Below are 25847 nucleotides of genomic sequence, written 5' to 3' on the forward strand. Positions count from 1 at the left end.
GCAGGTGAGAGTAATACTGAAGCAGTGTTTCCAGTGTTCTTTATTACCAATGGATGAGAAGTACTACTGACTGTGAAGACCCTATGTGATAAGTATAGTTAATGTTAAGGATTTGAGAAAAATTAAATATTAATGTCTCAAGATTTACCTTTGACCAAGAACCCTGTATGTGCCACACTTAATTTTCAATATTGTATTTAAAAGAGTCTGGTAGCTGTAGTGCAAGAGAAGTGTGGGATAACCTCTGCAGTCTTTTTAGGACTGCAACTTCTGCGTGCTTAACCCATCAGTCTGTTACTGGAATGTAACTGGCACTCCTGCGGTATCCCACTACTGGATGGTTGGTGGTTCTTCCAATTTTGTCAGCTTGCCAGTAGTGTTTTTTGCTGTTCATTTTGAGATGGTGATGATTCAGCTGAGAACCACAGGAAGAATAAACTGTACTGAAGGGGTCTCTGCTCAGTGGGTTGCTTGTGAAAGCTGATCCTATGCCCGGGAGCTAGAATTTATAGGAGTGTTTGTCATTCCTTCCTAAACTCTGTGTTTGTATGGGGATGCTAGGAGGGCAGATGAAGGACAACAGATTGCAATGCTTTTATGTGGGTGATGTTGAAGGTAAATAGCCTTATGTTAACATAGCACCTGACCCAAATAGTGCTGCTACTTAGTCCCTAGTACATCTGAGACTTACGGGTGGAGATGAGCTATTGCCTAATATTCTCCACCCCCACCCCCCGCTCCTTGGAAAAGATGATCACAACCAATTGCATTTGGTGTTATAACTGGAAGATAGGATGAAATTTGTGTAGCTGGTGTTTGTAATTTGCACTTGTGATGCTGGACTTGGTTATTAGACTAGTGCAGTACGGTAATATGCAAGAATGTGGGTCCAGCCTTTGGCCAAAAGGCTTCATCTGTCTTTTTGGGTTGCTCTCACTGCAAATGTGAAACTTGCTGCCATGAACCAACTTCATGGTATTTAGCTAACCTGGCATCCTCTACTTGGCCTAAACCTTAAGCTGGTCAAAAAGCTAAAAATAAGGGCATCACTCTTTTTGTGAGCCATGGTCTCCATTGCAAATGTTGGAGCACAAAATCCCAGCATGTTCAGTTCCCTTTTCATGAAAAGGAAAAGAGGATTTTCCTAAATGGGGAGTAGCCTGCTAAATCTCACAGCTTGGACTGGCTGGTTTTCTAGCCTTCCCAGAGTCCTGTCTGATAGGCAGTCAAGTTGATGTCTCCTGTAATGTGTCCTTCCCACCAAAGCCTGTCTGGAGCACCTCAAAAAGGCATGAAATAATTTGATCTGCTACAAATTTCAATAGTTCCTGTGCTTTGTGGTCCCTGTGCTGTGAGTGCCCCTCATTTAATTCAGAGAGGCTTTCTGATTTTCTTTACGTGTCTTCTGAGTTCCAGTTTAGAGAATACTGTAAACGACAACAGAAAGCTCTCAACTATTTGACAAAAACGCAAAGATTTTGCCTTGAATGTGGAGATGGTTGTGACTCTCTATACTCAAATATATGCATACCGCCATGGCATTTGCAGCTTGTAATGGAGATAGCACTTTCCTTTGGACTGGGAATATGCAAACTGGTTTAACACCAGCCTTCTTTTTCAGCCCCAGCTTCTTGACTTGAATCAAGAGCCAATTCCTTTTCAAAATAGTGGAGAAAAGCAGCCTCGTGAGTTAGGATGCAAAGAAGTGCAAAGTGTTGCATTATAGCTGTATTTAGTATCTGTTAATAAGCTAAAAAATGCCATGGCAATGGTAAAATGTAGCTCCATGTAGTGCTTGTTTCTACCTGCAGATAACTTACTTCAACTGTCCCAGGGTTGGCTGGTGACCAGATGCCAATGTTTGGTAGCAGTAACGTGTCCTCTTGGTAACTGCAGTTACCTGATCTTCAGAGGTATATGGACAGCCAGGAACCACATTGTAAACCCAGACAATAACCCAGTGGTCCAAATTCCTCAACCTGTGATTTGTTTTACTCAGTCTATAAATATTGCCTCTTTTGATCTGACTGCAGCCTTTCAGCTTGCTTGCTTACAAGCGTAGGCGCTGTGTGCTGGGTCATTTGGACACACTGACTGGGTAGGATTTATTAGTTTATAGCTTGACTCCAAACTGTGACTTTGCAAGTAAGAAAAATGGATTAAAGCTTACTTTTTCCCCCTCTGAAGAATGATTTCATAAAAATGACGTCATGCTATTTTGTAGGTCTGCTCCCTTTGTGTATTTAGGCATGTTGGCTTGCTTTATAGTTAAAAATAGGCTTTTAGTGTTCTGTGCTTCTGTTATCCCTGCAGAGCCAGGAGAATGGGAGCTGGGTTGTGCTGTTAGGACTCCATCCATAGCATTGTTTCCTAAATGCCTGTCTGCTGCTGCACGCCTGCCAACCGACTGACTGCTGTCGGAGTTCCACGAGTGTCAGGAAGGTCTAACGGGATGATTTGAAAGGGCATGGTAATGCCTGAAAAAGAGAATATGGCTGCAGAACTGGACCATAAATTTAGTATTGGTAGTGGGATCGATGTCTTGAAAGTGGGGTGATGAAGGACATTTTATCTGAAAACTGGATGTATTTGGTTGTGGTTGAAAAAAAAGAATTATTCTAGATATTGTGAGATATTTATGTGAATTGTGGGAATTATTTCTTAGTTAGCTGTAGCCTAGGTTTGCTGAACCATCAGCCCTGTTCTCATTTTAACCCAACTACATTTTTCGTGCTTTTGATTTGTGTTTTTTTCTTATATGTAAGCAGCTAAAGGTACTTAAAAACTTGCATTGTACACTCTCTGCCTCTGCTGCTTCACCGATCAGGGTACAGCTTGACCTCTAAATCTTAATGTATTCCTGATAAGAAGCTGGGAAAAAAAAAAAATCTTCCAAATACTTGGCAGGCAGTAGCTCTTTACTATTCTAGATTGCTCAGGAAAGAGCCAGATGTCAGACTTGGATGTGTCTCCCTGGTGTGCTTGCCTTTTCAGTTTTGACTCACGTCACCAGTGGTTTTTTAGCTAGGTTTTCGGCCTTTGAATGAGAAGCTGACTATTGGGGGCTTTTGTTTGAAATATCCATAAATAATGTAGAAGCATCTTTTTTCTGTTGTCCTTGCTTTTAAGGAGCCATGACAAAAAGGAAAATGCCTGAATTTATGGATTTTGGAGCCTTTGTAAAGTGTCCTACTTAAATAATTAACTCCGCATCTGGAAGTGGTGGTCCACTGAATATTTTAAGGCAACAGAGAAGTCTCGTACTAATTCTTTTGAAAGAAGTGAAGCTGTTCACAGCTGTAGGAGCAGAAGAAGCAAACTAAAATGATAACAGTGTTAGTTTCTGTTAATAACTGTAGAAGCCTGTGTGCTAGGTCCTTTCCTTGCCTGTTGGAGGTTCTTTTAGTTGTTGGTTTTTTTTTTTTTTTAGGTTTGTGAGAAGATGAGAGATTTCTTGCATGTCAAAGCAAAGGATTTCAGATATTTCTGTTTTAGCAGAGTTTCCGAGGTCCCCGAATACAGCTGCTAGTCCTAAATAAATAGATACAAAAGCATAGTTTCACAAAGTGGCGTGCAGGTCAGCAGTAGTATACAGAAAATCTAGTTATCTACCTCTTTCCTGTTGAAGGAAGAGGTTGTTTAGACAGTTAAACGTCACTCCTACACCTGCCACTTCCATTAGTATTGTACATTACTGTTCTTTCTATGATGATGGTACCCAGGGAAAACTAAATTTAGGAATTCCTGAGTTAGAGTAATAAGGTTTTGTTTTGTTTTTTTTTTTAAGTGGAGGTTCAGTGTTCCAGCTGAGGTTTTATTCAGTTAAGCATGCAGAGATAACATGTTTAGTGTAGTAAATGACTAAAATGTCTACCACATTTATGAAAGAAAGTAACCTTCTTTATCTCCTGCATCATGGAGTGGTATAGCAAAGACCATTCTAGCGCTGTCATAAATCAGTGGTTAAGATTTGACTCTCAAATTTTCTGCTTATTGCAAGGTGACCTAATGCAGTAGGGGATGTATATGCACATCCTGGGTCTCTGTGGCTTATCTTCTGGTAGGTGGGAGGAAAAAAAAAAGGAACTTCACTAATGGTATTTGTAGAACAGACTTCAGTTGTTGGTCCTACTATTTACAGCTGATTTCCGTGCTGCTCATGTTTTTTTGCAGCTTGGCAATCTCTGATTTAAAATCTCTTCCTAAATAGGCACCACTGAAATATTTCATGGTGTCAATGGAATATGTATGTTGCTACACGAATTGCTGGTTTTAGTATGCTGTTGACCTAAGGCAGGAATATAAGGGATGATTTAAACTCTGTGTGCACACCTGCACAGACACAAATAAATAAATTTCTGGAAGTCACATCTGAATGTCAGCATTTTAAGCTGACATTTAAGTAGAATAACATGGTGCTTCAAGTCAATTGACAATGTCTCCTTGCTCTAAAGCAGTCTTGGTTTTAGCAGGCATCATGTAGGGCCTTCTTATTTTGCTTCGTCGTTGAAGAAAGTTGTGAAACCGTTACGTTGTGCATATGTTGTTGTGGACATTTTGAAAAGTTAGGTGATTTAAAAAAAAAAAAAAAAGGCTGACTGAACTTAGCATTTGATATTACAGTTTTAAATAACTGACACTTGGACTACAAAGAAAAGCTCTGCAGGTTGTTTCAAAATTCAGTGGAAGTATTGTTCATGTAAAAGATGGTTCTGTGTTGATTTGTGCAAATAATTTTGAATGTCTCTGCACAGTTGTTGCTACATGGTGCGCCCGAATTTAGGGAACACCTTTGCACTTACCTCAAGACTCTTCAATGAAAAGAAGAAAAATGGTCCTTTACTTCCTCCCTTCCTATGATCACAGTGAGCACACACAAATAGGTCTTTTGCGCAGACTAGTAAATATTTGTGGTAGTTCAAAAAAGTCAGAATTTTGTTCTGTGCAACAGAATAGAAACTCTGGGGGTATTAGGAATGCATGATACCACATATAGTTTTAAGAGTTTGTGTCAGTGTGAAAAATTTTCATTAATTTTCTTTGGCTACCATATGGGGGAAAATGTAAATAAAATAATGTAGCAAGAAAAGCTGGAAATGCTATAGCAACATTCACTGCTGTTATATTGCTATGGCATGAGTACAGTTGCACTTTCAAAACTCATAAAACTAGTAATAAAGTTGTTTAACTAGTAGGCATGTTAGTATAGCATTGAAAAAACATAGATAAATCACGCTATTTTAAGATTTTGCAACATCAGTCATGTATAAAGGGAAATGCTTGTCATTTAAAAATATTTTGAGTTGTCTCGTTGCTGTGCTATTTTTATGTTATCCAGAAAAACAGCGAGACATTACATATATTACTTCATAATGCAAATGTGAAACCTTTTTGCTCTCTGTACATCAGTCTCAGAAGTATTATCTATAACCTTTGTTTCAAAAATATCCTTGTTTTAAAAATGTCATCCCCATTTTTAAACAAAATTATTTGTCTTTTTATCAGCCTTTTTTAAAAACTTTGTGTCATTACTTTGAAATATTGTTATGCAATTAAGAATTTCAAAACTTTGATTATGGTAATACACATTTTTACTTTGTATCAAAGAATGCCATAGTCAGAAAAACAAGGTTGAGCAAGTGCTTTGATAGCCTCTTGTGTGTTGAGAATATGCGTCCTGCAACATTGCGTTTCTTCAGGTTCTTTGCTTGAGATGAAGCAAAAGTGTGCATCTTTCATTGTCAGACAAGGAAAATAGAGGAAACTTCCACTGTAGAGCAAGAACGTGGAAAACAAGTAGTTGCAGTGCATGATTTCTTATTAGGAGCCAGTCATTAGCAGAAGAAATTATGCAAGTTCCTCTCCTATTGCTTAAGTTACTGCAAAGTAAGGTCATTGCATGGGGGGTGGGGAAATCCACTTTTCTCATGAACTATTCTGTGATACTATAAAGCAAAGATAATCCTTCAGTTAAAACTCCAAGGGTGGTGTTGACATGGCTGCAGCCATCAAATGTTAAAAAAAAAAAAAGTCTGTTTAATTGCTTCTGAATTGTCACATCTCTCTTTAAATAGTCATCAAATTTCTTTCAATTAATTTGGTATTTTGTAGAGGTAGGACTCAGTGTACAAATGGAAATCTCCAGTTTTTGCATGTATGCACAGCAACTCCCTATGTATCTATATCTTTTAAAAATATTTTCCTTGGAAGTGTATGGAATACTTAAGTTTTTACTAAGAAGCTACCAGTAAGAAAATCTAAAAAGTTATGATGTTAATCAATCATGTTGATTTTTGTCTTTTTTCCTCCTTTGGTTAGTCTACTTCTGAATGATAAGTATGTTAAAAAACCAGGCTGGCTTCAGATTTTTATGCTTGGAGGAGTGACATGGATCTGGCAGGGATTTTCTGGGTCACTGCCGTTACACACTGTTGCACAGCACGTTCATAACTTTGCCTAGCTTCGGTTTGAAAGCCTTCTCTACCACAGCTCCTGTTGAGCCAGCTTTTAAGAATCTCTGTGGTTCATTAGATAGCAACCTTCTTTCAATGTCCTGCTTGTTAGGCTTTGCACCTGCATTGCCTTTTACTGGAAATATTTCTTTTTCCTCCTTCCTATTTCTAGATAGTGATCATACCCTCTCTCAACTTGGGCTGAATAAGCCATGCTCCTCTTGCACTTTCTCAAACACTAGCTTTTCTTCCTCTGATAATCCTGATAGTTCTCTGAATCTATGTATCTGTGTGGCTTTAAGTTCATCCTTATTGAAAACACATAGCTGGGAATGTGTGCTACAGTTCCAAAGAAGGTCTCTGCTGGGGCTGTGGAGAAGAGCCCAGAACTTCTGTATTTCTGGATGATGCATGCTGTGATCTCATTGGGTTTGCCTTCTGCTGCATCACCTGAACAGTTCAGTCACCTTCTGATTAGTGAATAGGCTGAAACTCTAGGACAGGTAAGTTCCTAGATTCTTGGGCTTTGTCTCCAAGTGCATGATCTCACATCTTATACTGCATTTTATTTCTCTTACTCCAAGTAGGAGTCATCCTACTGTCACAGAAGAGTGTCCGGCTCATCCCTTGTACCAAGAGTGTCTCTTTGTACCGTACTACCAGCAGGTTTTACCAGCGCGTTAGGATTTTCCCCCCCCACTTGGAAAGAGAGGAATTAGAAGATCTTACCTATAGCTGTCATTTTTCGTATCCCATCTTTGAAAAATAGAAATTACTTGGGTAGCTCTTAAGTTTTTTTTATTCTAGAATCAATTTGCTTTGACTTATTTTACTGTGGTTAGTTCAGTGCAGTAAAATTCAGTGCTGTAGTTCAGTAGTAAACTGCAGTACTTCAGATTAGACAGCTGCAGTTCAAAATTGATATGTCCCCTCATGAATGTTTTGAAAAACTTAACCAAGCCTAGTTAGATTGCCTAGAGTGCTGTAATCATGAAATGAAATATTCCATGATCAGGTATAAAACAAGAAAAGCAACACATGCTCTAAGAACACCCTACTGATGGAGGCTTCAGCACTTGAAATGTATACATATCATAGCTCTTTGCTTTAACCATTTAAAATGTGCCCAGAATAGATGTTTTCACCTTTGGGCTAGACTCTTTACTTGTCTGTAGTGGTTTTCAATCCTGAGTGGTGCTTAAAGCTGAAAATAAAATCTGGCTGCAGATGCCATCAGTTTTACCCCTGCTGGTGCAATTGCTCTTCAGCATCCCCCATGTCTGCTTGTTAGGCTGCTGTAAAAGAAACCCAAAATGAGTCTGTATACGAGGTATACAGGAGCATCCCCTCACTTAAAATGTTCTGCAGGATTTAAAACTTCTTGCTTGAAAACGTTTGAATTAACATTTCCTGTAAACATATGTGCCCACATAGAGTGTTCTTGAACTTTTTTTGCTTTTACATCCTTAGGCATAAATCTTTTGTCTGATTTCCTGTGGAAGCAAAGTTTGTGACCAGGTTCTCTGTTCCTTCCTCTCCCACAGTTATTTGTAACAAGCCAAAGAGTTCAAAATTTAACCTTGTAGATCCCCAAAAATCCTGAAAGTAGGCCCTTGAGTTTCTAGCCCAGCAGTAGTTCTTAGCGTATTAAACACCCAAACAGCCACAAGAGGAAGCATTTAGAAATATCTAACTGTGGCAAAAACATCCACTGGAACATGTATTGTGTTAGTATGAAAATCAGTTATTCCCAAGAGAGAGATCTTTGCAAAGCCAGGCTTTATGAATTTTTTGTCCTCCATGTCTATTGCTATTAAATAATGGGGAACTTTTACTGAAGTTCAGCGGTTGAGCTCAGTTTTCTATGCTCCTACCCTAGAGATATTTCAGAAGACCTGAAAATCCTACGTATTCCCTTCTGCAAGGTTTTACTTCCACTGCACTGTTTAGGAAAAATTTTAGCAGACCATGTTTCTTCATGTGGTTGAAGTTGTCAGAGAGTTGTCAGTACTTAAACATATATCCACAGTCAAAATGCTTGTGGAATGGTCGTCTTAGTTTGATCCTTGGAGCAGAACCGCTCTAACTTTAAAACCACCACGGATTCTGTATTTTAAAAGTCGTAAATTATCCTTTCTTGCCCGCTGAAGAAGTTATGCTTTTACCAGGTATTTTCTGACTGAGACAAGACTTGTGAGTAAGGTTCTAAATAAGAATATTCTGATCTTGCAGATTTGTTGCAGTTCATTGTAAATACATTATAATGGTTTGAGTTCAGAATTTCAAAAACCTGAGAAGAGCTTTGGAAAATCATTTAGCACAATTTAGTTCAGTATGATTTAGTTCAGTTTAGTATGATTCAGTTCAAATCTGTTCTGCATTTTTTCCTTTTGTATTCTTGGTTCACAGTCACTGTAAATACCTGTATGATACAATGTTTCCTTTTTTTTTTTCTTGTTTTTTTATATCAGTTGAGCTGTTGCCAATAATTTGACATTCGTGTTTGCAGAAGGAATATTGTTTATGCCAGATTTCCCAAAGAAGGCACTTTTCAATATGAAGTGCTGCATTGAATCTGTGACACAAATGCTGTCAAAAGAAAAAGCAAATACTAACAGATCTGGTCCTACAACAGATAAGGTAGTTAGGTTAAATAAGAATGGGTGTGTGTCAGTGATGCATTTCATACTTTTCCTTTGAAAAGAGTTGTCCCTGTGAGCTTTTCTTCATTCCCCAGACACCCATTTACATTTCACCACCTCTGTCCCTCTGCAGAAGTCAATAATCCTTGAAGCAAAGTATAAATACGTTCAATGCATTAAATGCCATAGGCTTAGCTGCTGAGAGCTACGAGATGTACAGTAAGTAGCAGTCATTGTGTGTTCTGTAAGGGAAACAAAATGAAGTTCCCATGTACTTGCTCTGTCTCTCTCTCTCCCCAAGACCAGCAGGTCACGCTGCGTTAGTTTAAACCTCTGAATAGTTTTATGGGGGGCTACCTAATAGCAAAGTATCAGTGCAGGAAAATATGGAAAGCTTTCCAGAAAAGATCCTCATAATGCTTATTTTTTTTTTGTTAGCGACGTTCTGCTCTGGGATTTGTATATAAACAACCACTTAACAGCAATAGTACCCAAATGCAGTATTTTCAGAACATGCATCGTGTCTTGTGTTGTACTCAAGATGAAGAACATATTTTTAAGAGTAGGTCTTCATGAAGTTTGAGCCACAGTTTCATATAAAGATGTCTATCTGAGGAAAATTTTGAGATTTAAAATACATGAGATACTATTGTGTGAAGTGAATGATATACAGAAGACATGTCGGAAGGTTTTTATTTAACTCTTGCTGAAGTTTTCAGAGAAAATACATAGAACTTCTTAATGTTTTGCATCTCACCCATAAGTTCAAGGAAATCCTGCTTCCATGGGAATTGCATCCTAATTTGACCTGTGTATAGTTTAAACTTTTATTTTAAATTTAACTCTGCACTAGACATGTCAGCCTGCATCATGTCTGTAGGCAGAATCGATAGAAATTACTTTATTATTCTGTAATTACTTACATTGACTGCTGTGTTTTAAATCAGTGAACCGTAAAAATGTTTTCCTTGATGTGTCTCTTGGTTAGTGAAAGGATTACGTTGAAATAGCGTGTTGATGAATACCCACCATTATTAGAAGTATTTCTTCCTTCAGTCATTAAATATCATAAATCTGGGTATATCCTCAAAACGCGTACAACAAACTTACAAACATTTAATATAAAAATGAACATTTACATAAAATAGTGAAATCAAGTGTCAGTGAATTGATAGGATACTGAAGAATGCTGGGTTGGTGATCTACACTCTTGTAGTGCAATAAACACTTTAAAATTTCTATCTTGGTGGGGAAAAAAATGGGAAAGACTAAGGCATAGTATTTATTTTATCTGGTTGCTGTTGTTCTTCCTTTAAGAAAAGATACAGAATGCTAAAGTAATTTTGTAATTTACTAATTTAGGTTTGTGGGACTAAGTGCATCATCTGTAAAAGAAATAAGATATTTTCTTTGTATTATGGTGGCTTTTATTATATTATTTTTTTAGTGAAGAGGTACTACAGAATAAGTGCTCAGATGCATGTGTTTAGAGGCTGAAGAATTGGTGTTTGCTTGTGTTTCTTTAATTTCAGAAAGTGGGAAAAGAGGCTATAAAGGTGATGTTTTGTGTTGTCTTATGTCTACCGTACTTGCTTGGCTTGTCTCTGTGGCACTTAATTACTTATAGGACCATTCATTGGGAATTGTGTAACAGAATGTTACACCTTTGCTCTCTTAAATTCCATCTTTCTGCAGATGTACTTCAGTCACTTTGCAGGTGTTATAAATCTTTCATAAAGTGCTGACTGGCCTTCAGTAGAAGACCTTGTTTATAAAATGCTTACTGATGTGTTTGCTCTAAAATGAGTGGTATATTGGAGCTCTCCAACCAGAATTCCTCTTGTATTTTAAAATGACATTCTTGTGTCTGTCTTTACGATTGTTTCATTTATACTTGTTTTCACATACAACTGCATTTAAAAAACAAAGCAAAAAACCAAATAAAAAAAATCCTCAAAACAAAAAACTATAGAGGAATACTATTTAAATGAAGAAAAGTTTTTTTGGTAACATTTCACTCATGTTTTCCTGTTTTCATACCTTTTTGTGCTATATCCGAAGATTTTAATTTTTTATCCAGTAAATATTCTGAAAATATATGCTTTTTTAAAAATACTGTATTAGTAGGATGAACCCAACGATTTCTTGAGTAGAAGCTGCAATAGAAGTTGCCTTTTGTTATACAGAAAGGCACGCTGTAGGGTAGGAGAAAATCATGATGTTCTTAAAATAGGAGGAACATATTCAGAGTAAAGTAATTGTTAGCTTTGCATGCATAAAGCGGTGACTCACTTTGAGGGTGGAAGTAATAAAGTGCTGCTTTTAAGATAGGAAGATGTGATAGGGTTTAAGGCATTGTACAGTTCAAAATGGAGATACCTCTTTGTCCTTCAGATAGTTTCACATAATTGTTTAAGTTTTCATTTGTTTTAGGGTTTTCAAGATGTAAAAGCTTGGAGTTCCCACATGTACTGTTTTTCCTCTGTTTTCTGTACATGTGTGTAAACTGTTTAAATGTGCGTATGTGCACACGCATGCTCACTTATTAAGAGCTACATGTGTATTTATAAAATACTGTTTTGACCTCTGTCAAGCCTTTAAGATAAGGGCCTTGGTGTGAACTGTATTATTGGTTCATGTTTTGTATTAGTAACTTTTGCCCCCCTGTTATACTTCATTAGATTTATGCGTATGCAGACTTAATGTTTCTCACTTAACCTATTTTCAAGACAAACTTCTTATCAGGACAGTTACCTGAGGCTTTTAATGACTATCAATTATTTAACGTAGTGTACATATAATGTATCTTGAAACCATGTTTACTTAAGAACAAGTCATGCATTAATTTTTCTGAATTACCCTGCCATGTTTTCATTCGGATTGCTCCTTCTGACACCGAGTGTTCAGTAACAAAGTTAAGAAATATTGTAGTTGCTGGTTTCAGCAAAGCTGTAGTTTAGTGCTGTTGCAGAAAAAGAAGTGCTTGTTGTGTAAAATGTACAAGTTGCTTTTGATCCTTATTACTTTGAATGACTCCTTAAAACTAGCCATCATTTAATGAAAATGGAAAACAGGATAAAAATGACTCTTCAGTTCTGATGCCACTTGTGGTGTCTTCAGTCTGTGATGGTTGACGTTACTGAGGCAAAGGGTATGTCCTTAAGGCTTTCTCATATTGCTGTATGGTCTGGAAGATAAAGCACGTGCTAGGTGTAACCTGTACGCGCTTTAAAACATTCCAAGAAAACCTTTATTTTTACTGTGATACTAAATACTAACGTCAGTACTAAACTGTTGAGTGGAATGATAGCTGAATACAAGCACAGAGTGCTTAAAAATTTCATAATAAAGTGATATTCAGTAGCACAGAGAATGTACCTGTTGTAGCGAAGTTAACTGTCCTGTTTCCCAAAAGCAGAGATTGAGGTTCCTAGGCATTTTTTCACTGGATATAATAGCACAGTTTCATGATGTTATTTTCTAATCGTGCTCCACTGCAAGTAAGAAATTAGATACAATACCCGGGTGCGGGTCAGACAACTTTGTGCTGGTTGCTGGCACCACTGAGGTTGTTGAACATTGCATTTTATTCTTGCTCTGCTTACCAGAAACCATTTACCAAACGTTGTGCTCCAGGAGTGACAGGTGTAGCCTCTTATATAAAAGACTTAAACACATGTGGTTTTTCATTGTCATCAGTGCTTTACTTTTTTCCCCACTGTGTACAACTCTGTCCATCAAATATTTTAAATAGCAGTATGTGACTAAGATAGAAATGCATGTATTTCTCACACGCACTTTTCATTAAGCTCACAATTTAAATATTTCAGCTTAATTTGTGTATTTTTTTTTTTTTTCCTCGCACAACTTCTCACCTTAATTTTTTTGGGGGTAGGGCAGTGGAAGTGGATGCTGCTTTTGGGCATGTAGCACAGAGACGTAGTGTTCTGCAAAGATGTGAGCATGTGCTTTCTGCTTGTGAATAGTCCTATTTGATTAGGATCAAAGTGACTAGTTAGGTTGCCCAAAGTAAAATGCCTACTTCTGATCTTCTGCTGTCACCACTTGGCAAGTCCGGCTCATGCAGCATGCCTTTGACTTGAGGAGTTATTCTGAAACCAGTAATCACCAAACATTCAGCTGATTGTCTACAGTCAAAAAAATTCAGAAGGCTTGCTTTTATTTGCGATGTGTTTCATTAGTTGTTGTGGAATTCCCTGCCTCTTCCTATTGCCTGTGTAGTAACAAAACATAAATCCTTGCTGTTCATTTAAAACACTAAGTGCAGTCATTATATTAAACATAGCTTGATTTCATTTTTTAACATACTAACTGGATTTGCTTTGATGTAAGGTTCTTAGGAATTGTTATTGCGGTGATAAAAAATAAATGCAATTGTTAATGACATGGAGATATTTGAAGGTCACTATGAAAAATTGAACGTGTTTGGCTGGGCTCGACTGTGTTTATAAAATGTAAAGCTCTCAAAATATTGGATCTTTGTGAGTTATTAAATGTGTGAATCTTAGATGATTTGTGCATGTATCTCAAAAAAAAAAAAGTAAGATTTCTACTTGGAAATTAACCTGGACTACTTTAATTCTGAGAGATTGTACTTTTAGGAGTATTTATCAACACATTGCAAAAGCTGAGGTGGTTCATTTGCTATACATTCTACCTATGGATTTTATACTTATTTGTTGGATGGCTGGAATCATGATAAAAAATGGATATGATGGCCTGAATATCAGTAAATACTGTTCAGTTTTGTGCTAATTCAAACTTACAGATTGAAAAGGGAAGTAGCAGAGACAACAGATACTATAACTAATGCACTCCTTCATGCTGTATTTTCTCCTTCTGGTATATCATCGACAGTGGTGAGCGTAATTAGATTTTTCTGGAGGCAGCATCCATGGCTGTATGTATTAGAGTATTGCTTTTGTTAATTGCCCTTTCTTTGTTGATTGGTATATGAAGAACAACTCTAGCTCTGGGCTTACTGAAGCTTTTTAGGATTATTAAAGTCTGGTTCCTGTTTTTAGGCCTTCTTTCAGGTAAAATATTAAGAAAGAATTGTTTAAAATACAGCCATTTTTACTATCACTGATGTAGTCATGCTGTGATAAGGAAGAAATCCTTTTTAGGTGTATTAGAATAGGAAATGTCAGTCAGTCTAAATAAGACTAAGGTTTCCCGTTGTCTGTGCTTTCACCACAAGTCCTAAAGCCAAGGTTCTTTCAGGGCATGTTCCATAAACAGACTTAAACCAGGCAAACAGCAGTAGAATTCATTCAGGACCTTTAACCGTATAGAGCTAATAATTTTCTCAATCACACTCTCTTGTCACTTTTTTCATAAGTTTTTATACTGATTGACCTATTATATCTCAGTGCTGAATGAGCTCTTACTGTCATTTCCACCCAGGGAGGACGGCAATAGTGCCTAGGTAGCATTCATAACTGACATGGGTGGACACGCTGCGTATGACATTCTTGGCACAAATACACCTCCGGAGAGAGTATCTACCTTGTCTGAGTTGAAACAAAACAAATAATGAGCAAAGGGTTTTTTTAAACTATTGAAGCACTTACTGTGTACCAAAATTGATACGCTAACATACTTTTATTAACCAGTGGTGGGATGCAGGCTTCTTGGGGAGAGGAGTAATTTGCCCCTGCAACAGCATTTAAATATTTCTTCAGACAGCAAATATTTTCCCTTATCAAAGCTCACTTTCTGCAGTCTGGCAATGTTAACAGTTCTGAAAGCTTTTCACGGGAGCTGTGTGCATAAAGCAATAGTAAAAATATATATCAGAAGTCTTGGTGGATGATTGTTAAATAATCGAATACGCTGTCTCCGTTCGTTCTTCAGCACCGCGTGTGAGCAAACTCATTTCAGGATTTTTGCAGTTGTGTCAGTCTTCCCATGTTTATTTGCCGTCATATTATTTGGCTCAAAGTATAACTGATAGCTCAGTGGCTTGGATTTTACTTGTCTCTAATGTACTTTGTCAACTTCAGAAGCAAAAGAGTTAGCCAAATGCAGAGCAGTGCTTGGTTTTTTTGTTTGTTTTTTTTTTTTTTTTAAAGTGTGTGACTTTACTCACTGTTAATCCGTATTCTACAGGAAACCATTGATATCCAAACTAGCACAATATTTATATGCACTTTAATTCTGTCCAAACCCCATAGCAAGATACAGAAGAGTTTTGGCATAAGGGTTATTGCTTCACTGGTGTTTTTCCTCAGATATGTTTTTTTTAAATCTCTTATATTTGCAGCAATTTGGTGCTATTTTGCTGACCTCTGCATGAATTAAAAAAACTGCAAAACTCAAACTTTTATGCTGCATTCTCAAGCCCCAGTGGTTTTTTTAATACCCTTGCTACTGGCAGAGAGTGAAGTGTGACATAAATGATGTGAATTAATTTTGCTGTGTATCTACCGCAAATTGTAATGATGCTTTTTCTGCTCCACCTATAGCTTCCTGCAGATTTCACAAAGCTGCACCTTACTGACAGTCTCCACCCACAGGTGACCCACGTTTCATCTAGTCACTCAGGATGTAGCATCACTAGTGATTCAGGAAGCAGCAGCCTTTCTGATATCTACCAGGTAAGACTGGCATGGGTGCTGATGGGAGGTGCACTTGCCAACAGTTTTGACATTAACAGCTGAACGCCTGTGCTATTGCGTATTGTCAGTTTTTGTCTGAAGCAGCACTCAATAGATTTTAAAAAACTGATTTTTTTTTTTTGTTGTTGTTGTTTCAATCATAATAATTTCAGTTTGATCTGCCGTGTACTAGATCTGATAGCGAGTAATCTGCAGCACAGCGACATGAGGTGTGTTGCCTTAGTTCGTCGGGATCCGAGTCAGCAATGTAGAGGTGGAGTGTTTGGCAACATTTCAAGATTATGCTTTGTTAATTTTGTTTGTCACTTGTGATTTTGGGGGAGGAAGTGTTCCTGAACTTCAGCATGGAGAGCCAGCGTGGCCTCTCCAGCATAGGTCCCTGGTAGGACCTAGGAGGTAAAGGGGTTGTGTTCCTGGCTTCAGCACTTCATCTCGTCTTTCTGTCTGTCCAATTTGCCATGTGTAAAACAGCTGTGGCATTTAGGTCTTGAAGACTAGACTTTGAAATCCGCTGACCAAAAGTGCACGTGAGCTGGGCATTATGATTAAAAGCTGGACCAGAATTTCAAAACCATAGGTTTTGGACCTCGTAATGTGAGGGATTTTTCATCTTCTTGATGCTGTATTTTATAGTTCTTCAAGGTATTGGCTTCAAAATCTAGAACATATTCAGTGGTAGGGAGAAAGCAATATGCAGTGAGCAGCCTGTGCTGGCCTGACTTGAAGGGCATATTCCAGTTTCCCCACCCTGTAGAGACCTGGTGCCAACATCTCGGTAGTGCTTTGTCTTCTGGCTGTCCTGGGAAAGATGGAGAGGTTGAACTGGTGAGACTTTTTAAGTTGTTATACTGCTGGGGGTGCTTCTTATCATAAAGATGTATGCTCTTCATTTGGAGCAGCTTGAGTCTGGAGAGATTTACTGTGAAACTGATCCAGAGGGTCCCTAGAACAGCCTTTAAAGAGGAAGAAATGCCACAGTCTGGCACAAAAGTATGAAATGTAGTGTCATTTCTTAGTGTACTTTTAGTTTGGGGTGTGCGTGCTTCCTCTAAATAAAAATTAGAAAAACATCTGAAATAAAAGTTCTAGATCCTTCATTTGAGGTTTACAGTTCTTGCAGTGTCGAAGAGGAGGATTTGTCCTTCTGATAAGAAATGATAGCAATTTGTTGTTCTGTTAAAAAAAAAAAAAATCTAATTAAAATGTTGTTCTGTCAAAACAATAGTAAAAAATTTAACAAGACCAGTTCTATGTGAAGTGCTGTTTACTAGAAGGGGAGTAATGTTTCTTTGGGATGCTTTTAAAAATGCAAGTGTAGCCATTTAAACAATGGGAAAAGCATCCTCTATACGAATGCATACAAGTTCAGTTGTGAGCATAGATGTAGTCTGCTTCAGGTGCATAAGCTTTTCTGTGGGAGAAGAGAGGCTATAAAAAGGCCCCAGTTCAATTTAGATAACCTTTGCATTATTGCAATTATTTATTTTTGTGAAAAATTCCGAAGTAACTGAACACTTCAGGCATAGCATATGCCAGTCAAGTAAGTTTGTCAGAATTTCTTCTGAGAGAGGATTACTTCGAGGTAGGATTTAGGCTTATAATGTGAGAGTGAAGAAAGTGTAAAATCAGCTTTGTTCTTCAAGTCTTTCTATAGATTTTCATACCTTTCATTCCAAAGATTTTACCTTTTAACATAAAAATAACAAGTACCTCGAGAGAGACAGTTGTAGGTGGCATTTAGTTATAGTCGTACAGTTGCTCTCTAGATAAGTTGGAAGTAAATTTTTGCAGCGTTTCAGCAAAACTTTTATAACTATGAAAAGGATCACTAAATTTCTAGGAAACTAAAAAAAACCCTACTGTACAGCAGCTTCGGAGAACTACATCTTTCTGCAGTCACCAACCTGGTGTATGACTCCCATAGTAAGTTTTGTTTGCAATAACGGAATCAATGGGATAGTTGGTGTTTGAAGGGAGTTAATGGTTTTGTGAAGTATTTACATGGGGAACATTTACTTTTTTAATATTCTTTCCAATTTAATTTAAAAAAATAATTTGAGGATACCTTGTTGTTCTTGGTGGTGGTAAAAAAATATTATCTGGTTTCTTAAACAAATTACAGTTAATACCTCATTTAAAGATTACTTGGCACAGATGTATTGAGAACTGTGTAATTGTACAATGTCACAGTAATTATTAAAATGACTTATGTCTTTATCAACATTGAGAAATATGAGCATGTATTATGGAATGTAGACCCATGTTTTTGTGTTTATGCACATACTTGAAGAAATATTTATTGAAAAAAAGAATTTATAAGTTCAGGTATGGAAACTGATAACAAGTTTTAAAAATTATTTAATTTAACTTTATGTACCAAGTATTGTTTGATTTAATGATTTCTCATACTGTGGTAAATCATTAATTTCTTACCTCAAGTTCAGTTGTGAAGGAATATAATGTAGCAATGTTAGGTTAAAGTACTGCCAAAAAAAGCCACAGCAAAATGAAATGGTTGTAATTTCAGTTCTCTAGGGTCAAGTCAAAGTTTATATAAACAGAAATACGTTTTGAAACTGAGATTGGATCACTCATTCTCTCTCAATCATTTTTATTGCCTCCCAAGTGTTTATTCAAAACCAGTAAACCATAACCAAATAATCTACATGTTATTTTTTTTTTACTTCAATTTTAATAGGTCTTAGGCAAAGCTTAGTATCGTTGTTCCTCTGATTCTTATGTTTTGTATATGTCATTTTTCTGTTCAGTAGAATGGACTTCTGTTCATTATGCCTAAGTAGAAAGGAATGATTTAGAAAGATTGCCATCTTATCTTTCAATTGATAAATAAATGTTTTCTTTTTTTCAATTTTTCTATTGATTAGATCTTTACTGTTAAAATCTGAGTTAATGATACATCAAGTGTTGCATCCTAGTAAGTTTTAGTTCTGTAGCCTTAAAAGCAGCTGTTTGCAGTGAAAATACATTCATGGTCTTTTAAGATTTTTTTGAATAAATCATGAAGCTGAATCTTCAGATGCTTTCAGCACTGAGCTGAGAATATTTCCTTTTAAATATTAATGCTGTAACTAAATTTATTTGTCAAATGTTGCACATGAAAGAACTTCTAGGATAAGATGTACTTACCAAAATAAAATAAATAATCCTTTTTGTTTACCCCACCCGAGTCTCAAAAATATTTCAGGTGCCAATCAGTAAGGTTCTTAAATGTTGTTACTTTTATTTTAGGAAATAAGTTCATGAAGTGACTAACTCTGTAATGTGACTGGAGAGGAAGGGGATGCTGAATGTTAATAGATCGTGCGCTGGCTTCTATTTGCCAAGAACAATACTTGTGTTGACTTGGCAAAGCAAATCGTTCACTGCTGCTTCTCATGTATGGCTGTTCGCCCGTTTCTCGTGCTTCGTTACTGCTTCCTGTGTGGAAGCATATACCTGTTCCTATATGCTCCTAAATGCTTCCTATACCTGTCACGTATATTAGCCGGTGATGATCCCAGTTTGAGAGCGAAGAGATTTAAGCCCATGAACGCGTGTTATTCCCCCGCCCTGTTTTGGGAAGGCGTTGTTGCGTTGGCTCAGCTCTTTCCTTTGCCAGCCTTTCTTTGCCTTATCCTGTCCTCAGCCCGCTGGCTTCCTGCTGGCCCTACGTGCCCTCTGGTGTCTGCCCGCGTACTCCTGGCAGTACAGGAAACCAGGAACATCCTTTCCGAGACCCTCCCAGGATGTGTGTATTGCTTGGAAGTTTTCAAGATGTCAACTTTGTTTTCTCACGAGTCTGGTACGGTAACCCTTAGAAGAAAGGCCCACCTTCCAGAAAGTCTTCCTGAGAGAGCCCAAACCTTTCTTTCTCTCAAACCAGAGAGTCCATGCAGCATGCCCCTAAGTCACTGTATGCAAAATAAAGAGGTTTTACCATAAGATTGTCAGTCTTTCTGACTGTGTCAGCCTCTGCAATGCAGGGCTCTGGGTAACGCAAGAACGTCTGAAATGGCTCAGGTAAACTAGTTCCTACTGAACTCCCCACGGCAGTTTCGGCTAAGTCCTGTGCAGTACCTTATCGCTCTTGGTGAGCTTGGGTCCTCTTATCTATTCTGCAATTAATAGCCTAGGAGTAACTTTCAGAGTCTGTTCTGTATGCCTGTGGTCCCAGCAAACATTGCTCCATTTTCAAAAAAATGGCAATTAGTTGGCGATAGGGGAGGGCACAGTTCTTGGTCTGCGTAGTCCGGATTATTGTATTTTTCCATCTCTAAGGGAGGAATAGTGCTCAGGCTGACTCCTGTGACAGATGTGGGCTGCTGTGCTGTAAATGGAATAGTAGATAATGAAAGAGTAAGTATGAAGAGAAAGAGCAGTAAAAATCTTAGACTGAAGGACTTTTAAGGTATTTCGTGGCCATTTGCACTCATGTTAGTAGAGTATGAAAAACAATTTTACTACCTTAGGTTTAAGTATAATTTGTATGCATCTAATAATTATGATTTATTATTTTTTACATATATATATGATGATTCTTTAACAAACAGATACATATTCTAACTACATGGATTGGATTTCATAGGAATTTATTTATATTGTAAACTTTTGCCCAGTGAGTTGAAACCTAATGTAAAACAAAACCCCTGCCATGTTTTCTCTCTGTGGAAAAGCTGGATCCAATGTGCCTATATAATGACAGGAGGAAATCTTTTAAACTAATGGAACTTTTGCAAGTGATTTCACAAGAGGTGTAGTGCCAGTGTTCTTGATGTTTTGTATCGGTATCGCTTATAAAAAATTGAATGTTTTCACTAATAAACCTCTTAACTTCATTTTTTAGTTTATTTTTTAGCCCTTAAACTGCAATGATTGAAAAATAAGGTGGGGGTGGCTTTTTTGAACTGAGCTTGGCTGCTTTCTTTGGCAGTTTCACGGACTTGAAGGACTGCAGCAGACAATTAACGTATTTCTGGTTTGCGCAACAAGTGTCTTCTATGCTTTTTAATTTTTTTTTTTTTTTCCCAGTATTTTTCTCTTGCATGTTTGCAGATTTTGGATTGTGAGTTTAGGTGGTGACATTAGTCACAAAGGGGATTTATTATTCAAAATGATGCATTTTTTTTCCTTAATGTTTCCTAAAGAAAGTGGTTAAAATAAAAACTAAAAAAAGTCTAGGCTAAAATATTCTGTTTAAAATACTAAGAAACCAGTAGTTAATGTGGTTAATTTTAAGGGTTTTCTAGTTTTTTCTCTTTATATTGTTAAGATCAGCTGGAAGCTTTTTCCTCAAACCAGTGTAGAAAAGAAAACAGCGAAGGCCACTTAAAACAGAGCTAGTCATCTTGTAAGCAGTTATGCAAGTCTTCCCACTTTCTTTCTGATAGTAAAGTTGGTATGTGTGTGCAGGTGTGTGTGATGAAGCACTTATAATACCGGAGGGAGAGTTAACTTGATTGAAAAGGTATAGATCTGTTGGGTAAGCCAACATTCCCCTTGGCCTCTTCCGATCTTTTTCTCAACAGACACCCCAAAATTGGTTGGAGAAGGAAATGAGGCAGTAAAGGAGTTGGTCATCTTTAGCTGTTCATGTAGTCCGTCACCTCTATCGTTATGTCCATGTTCATGATGCCTCCAAAACCAGAAAGACCAGTAGAGTTGGGCATAATCAGTTTCCTCTCATACCAGTCTAAAGGGACCAACAGAGTCTTCCATTTCCCCAGTCTGCTCAGTTTGACCTAGGGGGAATGAATGATAGTTCTTTTTCTTTTTGTTTTTTTTCCCTCCTAGAATCAGTCAAGGAGCCAAAGGCTAATGGAGAAAATTTACACAAGGCTCCTTTACTTTCCATCTTTTCCTAGGTATTTCATGGTGTTTGCTTAACTAGCTGTTATTACTCAAATCGAGAAGTGACTTTGGTCTTGGAGATCCTTAGCAGTTGGACCAACTGTTTTTGTGTTACTGCAATATTAGCCTTTATAGACACTGCTTAAAATTGGGCAGGTCTCCTTAGGTACCTGATGTGAAATAACTCTTCACCTCAGGCTTGAAAGTGTCTGTCTTAAGTCTCCTGACTTTCTTGTTGGTGATGTGACAAATAAAATACTAGGCTGTCACTATGTCATTCCTCTGAAGCTTCAGCAAATTTTTTATGCCGTCTTTCCCACTGTGAAGAAAATTTTCATTGCAACTGGTGTTCAGACTTTGGAGAGACATTGTTTTTTACTTTGAGCTGCAACTAGCATTTTTCTAGCATGCAGTCTCTTTAGATTCATTTAAGTGAAGCTAATTTCTCTTATTGCCCAAGAAACAAAGGACAATATGCACCTATGAAAGCACTGATTTCTGAAATGTATTTTCATCCTTGATTAAATGCCCTGGGAAGCCCTAAGCCTCACAACTGACTGTAGTACAAATTCTGTAGGGTATTCATCTTGTGTTCTGGATTTTCTGCTGCTGAGGTTTATAAGGAAGCCTCTGTCCTCAGAGGAGCTAATCAAGGTTTTTCCCTTTAGTATTACACAAATGCATGGCTATTGCTTCATAACTAAGGTTTCCTGTGTGGACATGCTTGATTTTGCTGACACAAGAGGGAGTACAAAAGTACTCAAAGTAGGTGGGTTATGAAGTTTAATGTGTCAGCAAGAGGACCTTAATCTTTAATGTCATACTTGACGCTACTGAGCCTAAAGAAGCTATTTGTGATTTTTTTTTTTTTTAGATAAATTGGTGCATGCTTTTAACATAAAGACAGATCCAGTTATTCTTAATAATATAACAAAACTCATGCAAAACTTTTTGCATGTGTAAAGAGAAGGAGTCCTCATGGCATGAGTTGTTTGATTCTTTACTACTATGAATGCATATTGCCTATGTGGAAAGGCTACATTTGTGTTCCTCTGCTAACTTTTGCGTAATCATAACATTTTCAGAAAGTTGCTTGAAAAAAAATTTTTTTTTCCCCTCAAAAGATAAGGTTTATTTTTAAAGGTGTCCTAAGTTAAATTAATACATTTTCTTACTATTCTGTGGATTGTTGCATTCAATTCTGAGCTGCTTTGTTGCAGTGGTTTGTATTTTTTGATAACTAGTAAGTTAGAAAAAATTGCTTTATCATTCAGGTTTTTACCAATACCTTCAGTTGTCAAACAGATTTAATTAGCCTGTCAAAAGTTATCATCTTCAGGAAATGCTTGTAGCCTTTAGTAGTATTTTTAAAGTATTTTCTGAATACAAAGTTGCTTTTAATTTCAATGTGAGAATTTTTTTAAAATAGCATCAACTTTTCTTAATAATAGAGCTTCAACTTCTGTCCGGTTTTGTTTTATCGTTTTAAGACAGTCAAATAACTTGTCTTTTAATAATCAGATTTTGTACAATATGTGGAATTTTCTCATATATGTTAGCATTGTGTGACTAAATTTAGTTCTGCATTCATTTTACTAACGTGCTTTTGAGAGCGCTTAATCTGGGCAGGTAGGAGGGGTGCTTGTTAGTAACGGGAAGGTTTGCAAAATTGACTGTGAATTAGTCAGTCCCACTGTCACTGGAATTGTCACTGTTGGAGATTAATTCTGACAGATTGGTGTCATAAGCTGTGTGTCTACTGACTCATCGTCACTAATTTTTCCACCAGTCGCTTTTGATGAAGGCTATTTTGTAAGATGAGTTAGAACAACTGTTTCAAATACATCATAGGGAACATGCATGTTAAGCACAGTAGGGCTGCTAAAGAAAATACTGCTATCAGTGCTATCATTTTTTGTGATTTGTTTATATGCCAGTGTAGCATCCTTCTTTATCCTGCTTAAGAAATGCTTAGGATTTTTTCTTAAAAAAAAAAAAAAAAAAAAAAATCACAAAGTGAGAATAATTTGAATATTGTATAGGTGCTGTTATCGTGCTTTTTATATTAACAAGACCCTGTTACAAAGCTTGTGTTGTGCTGTAGGACAGAAGCATTTAAGAATGCCACTAGCTGCCCTGGTCTGTCTCCAGCCATATGCTACCATTCCTAAGGTGGCTGTGTATAATGGCATTAAAGTAACAGATGTCAGCCACAGCTAGTGGGGCAGGAATAGGGAAGATGATTCTATGAAAATACCAACGTAACTGTCTTACCTTCTCTGTGTTTGGAAGGTGACCTAGTTTTGGGTGTTTTTTTTTTTACCAGTGTGAGAGACAGATCAATAAAACAGGCTTTAGTAGCTGTGTTTGCCCCATGTAGTGTTTTTAAAGTAGACATGAATGCATTGTGTGCTTCCAGAGTCTCAGAAACAAACCATCCCTGTAAGGCATGTGAAACTTCATTTCTCAAGCCATGGCTTAAAACTTGCTCATTAGAAGCTTGCATTTCCTTAAAAATCATCGTAGCTGAGCCTTGGCAGCTGCTGTGGTATTAAAACAGGTTCTGAGAAAAAGCAGCTTTATCAGCTGTGACAGACAAATATTTGTGGGATTTATGAAGTGTTTGGTCTTAAAACTGAAATGTATTTACCTTTAGGTACTATACTAATGACCTCAGGCTATATATAGACTATGTTTTCCTTCATTTTAATACAATTTAACGGAGGTTGAGTTTGGCAGATACTCTGTGTAGTCCATCTGTGGTGTTGAAGCAGTGACTTTGCATTTTTTTCTGCATCTGTAAATTCTTATACTGTTTATCAGAAAATGAAAGCCATATTTAACTATGTTCAACTGGAATTGTTAAAAAAAAAAAAAATACAGTCCTAGGTTACTGGGAGATAGCAAAATTCCTGTAGTGTTTTGATGCTGTACTTATTTCCCCAAACTGTCTACTTAAAGTTACATTGCATTTCTAAGTGTAATGTAATTCCTAAGTGAAAATGTAAAGTTAGGGTGGGAACAAGAACAAACTGTTTTAAATTAACTGTTTAGTTAAAAAAAAAAAAATCTGCTAATATTCCAAGAAATTGTTCCTTGAAATATAAGTGCTTTCAATGTCCCCCAAGACCCACTGATTAAATAATGTACGTTGAATCCTGTTTATGTGGCTGATTGAAAAACAAGTGTTAAAAGCCCTGCTTAAACAATGGTTTCGGGTTGATTAATGGCTAGTTGTTTCAAAAAGATATGTAAAGAAAAAAGAAATATGAAATATTGAGTGGATTTCAGTGATCTGTTAGGTGACAGAATTCAGTTCTGTATACTTAACTAGAAAACTGTAGCAGTGAAGAACACATTTGAACATTTTCTCTTTTTTTTGTTTATACATGAATCTAGGCTACAGAAAGTGAGGCTGGTGATATGGATCTCAGTGGGTTGCCAGAGACAGCAGTGGATTCTGAGGATGATGATGATGAAGAAGACATTGAAAGGGCATCAGATCCTTTGATGAGTAGGGATATTGTTAGAGACTGCTTGGAGAAAGACCCAATAGACAGGACAGATGATGACATTGGTAAGTATTGCAATGTAGTAAAACACCGTCAAACTTGTTCTCTGTCACAAAAAACCAACCAAACAAAAAAATTTACTACTTGAGGTTTTATTTTAATCATTGCCTTTTGTAGCTGGTAAGTTTAGTGTTTATTCTGTAAGGTGATTCATAAATGCTGTAAATTTAGCCAGTGAATGAATACAGCCAAAGACGACGACGAAAACACACGTGATATGGGTGAAAACTGTTAGTTGCTGGCCCTTTAGATCTCAAGTTTCAACTTCTAGTTGATATCAGAACTGGTTTATGAAGCAAACATCACTGTGTACTGGAAAACAGAACCTTGGCAAAGTCAACATTAAGGTCAACGCTGGATGCTTATCACATTAAATTTTTTAATTGTAAGTTCTGATGTTGTGTCTGTTTTTAAACAGATAGACATTTGTGTTAAACATTGGAGCCCTTAAGACCTCTACATAAATGTATTGCTACGTTAACATACAAGCTAATACGTTGAAAGCAAAGCAGAACTAGAATGCAAATTCTTACAGTTTCTAATCTAATCTCTTTCACTGGCTTAGTTTTAATTTTTTTCTTTTGTCAAAGTATGACTAAATGATGATTAAGGCTGATTATCAGATGATTAAGGGACTAAAGCACCTCTTATATGAGGAAGGTCTAAGAGAAGTGGGACTGTTCAGCCTGGAGA

The 25847-nt window shown here is 37.0% G+C and overlaps 1 protein-coding gene across 5 annotated transcripts in view; it reads left to right on the forward strand.

The window, feature by feature from the left end:
• The window catches only part of RAPGEF2 (Rap guanine nucleotide exchange factor 2), a 188803-nt gene that overhangs the window by 125875 nt on the left and 37081 nt on the right, over window positions 1-25847 (forward strand). For all 5 annotated transcript variants that reach the window (XM_075708717.1, XM_075708718.1, XM_075708719.1 and 2 more), the window contains 2 exons: window positions 15583-15714; window positions 24982-25159. In XM_075708717.1, coding sequence (XP_075564832.1) covers window positions 15583-15714; window positions 24982-25159 — 310 coding nt within the window. The remainder of the gene's footprint in view (window positions 1-15582; window positions 15715-24981; window positions 25160-25847) is intronic.

The sequence above is a fragment of the Pelecanus crispus genome, chromosome 4 (genome assembly GCF_030463565.1).
Source record: "Pelecanus crispus isolate bPelCri1 chromosome 4, bPelCri1.pri, whole genome shotgun sequence".
In the NCBI taxonomy this organism is placed as follows: domain Eukaryota; kingdom Metazoa; phylum Chordata; class Aves; order Pelecaniformes; family Pelecanidae; genus Pelecanus; species Pelecanus crispus.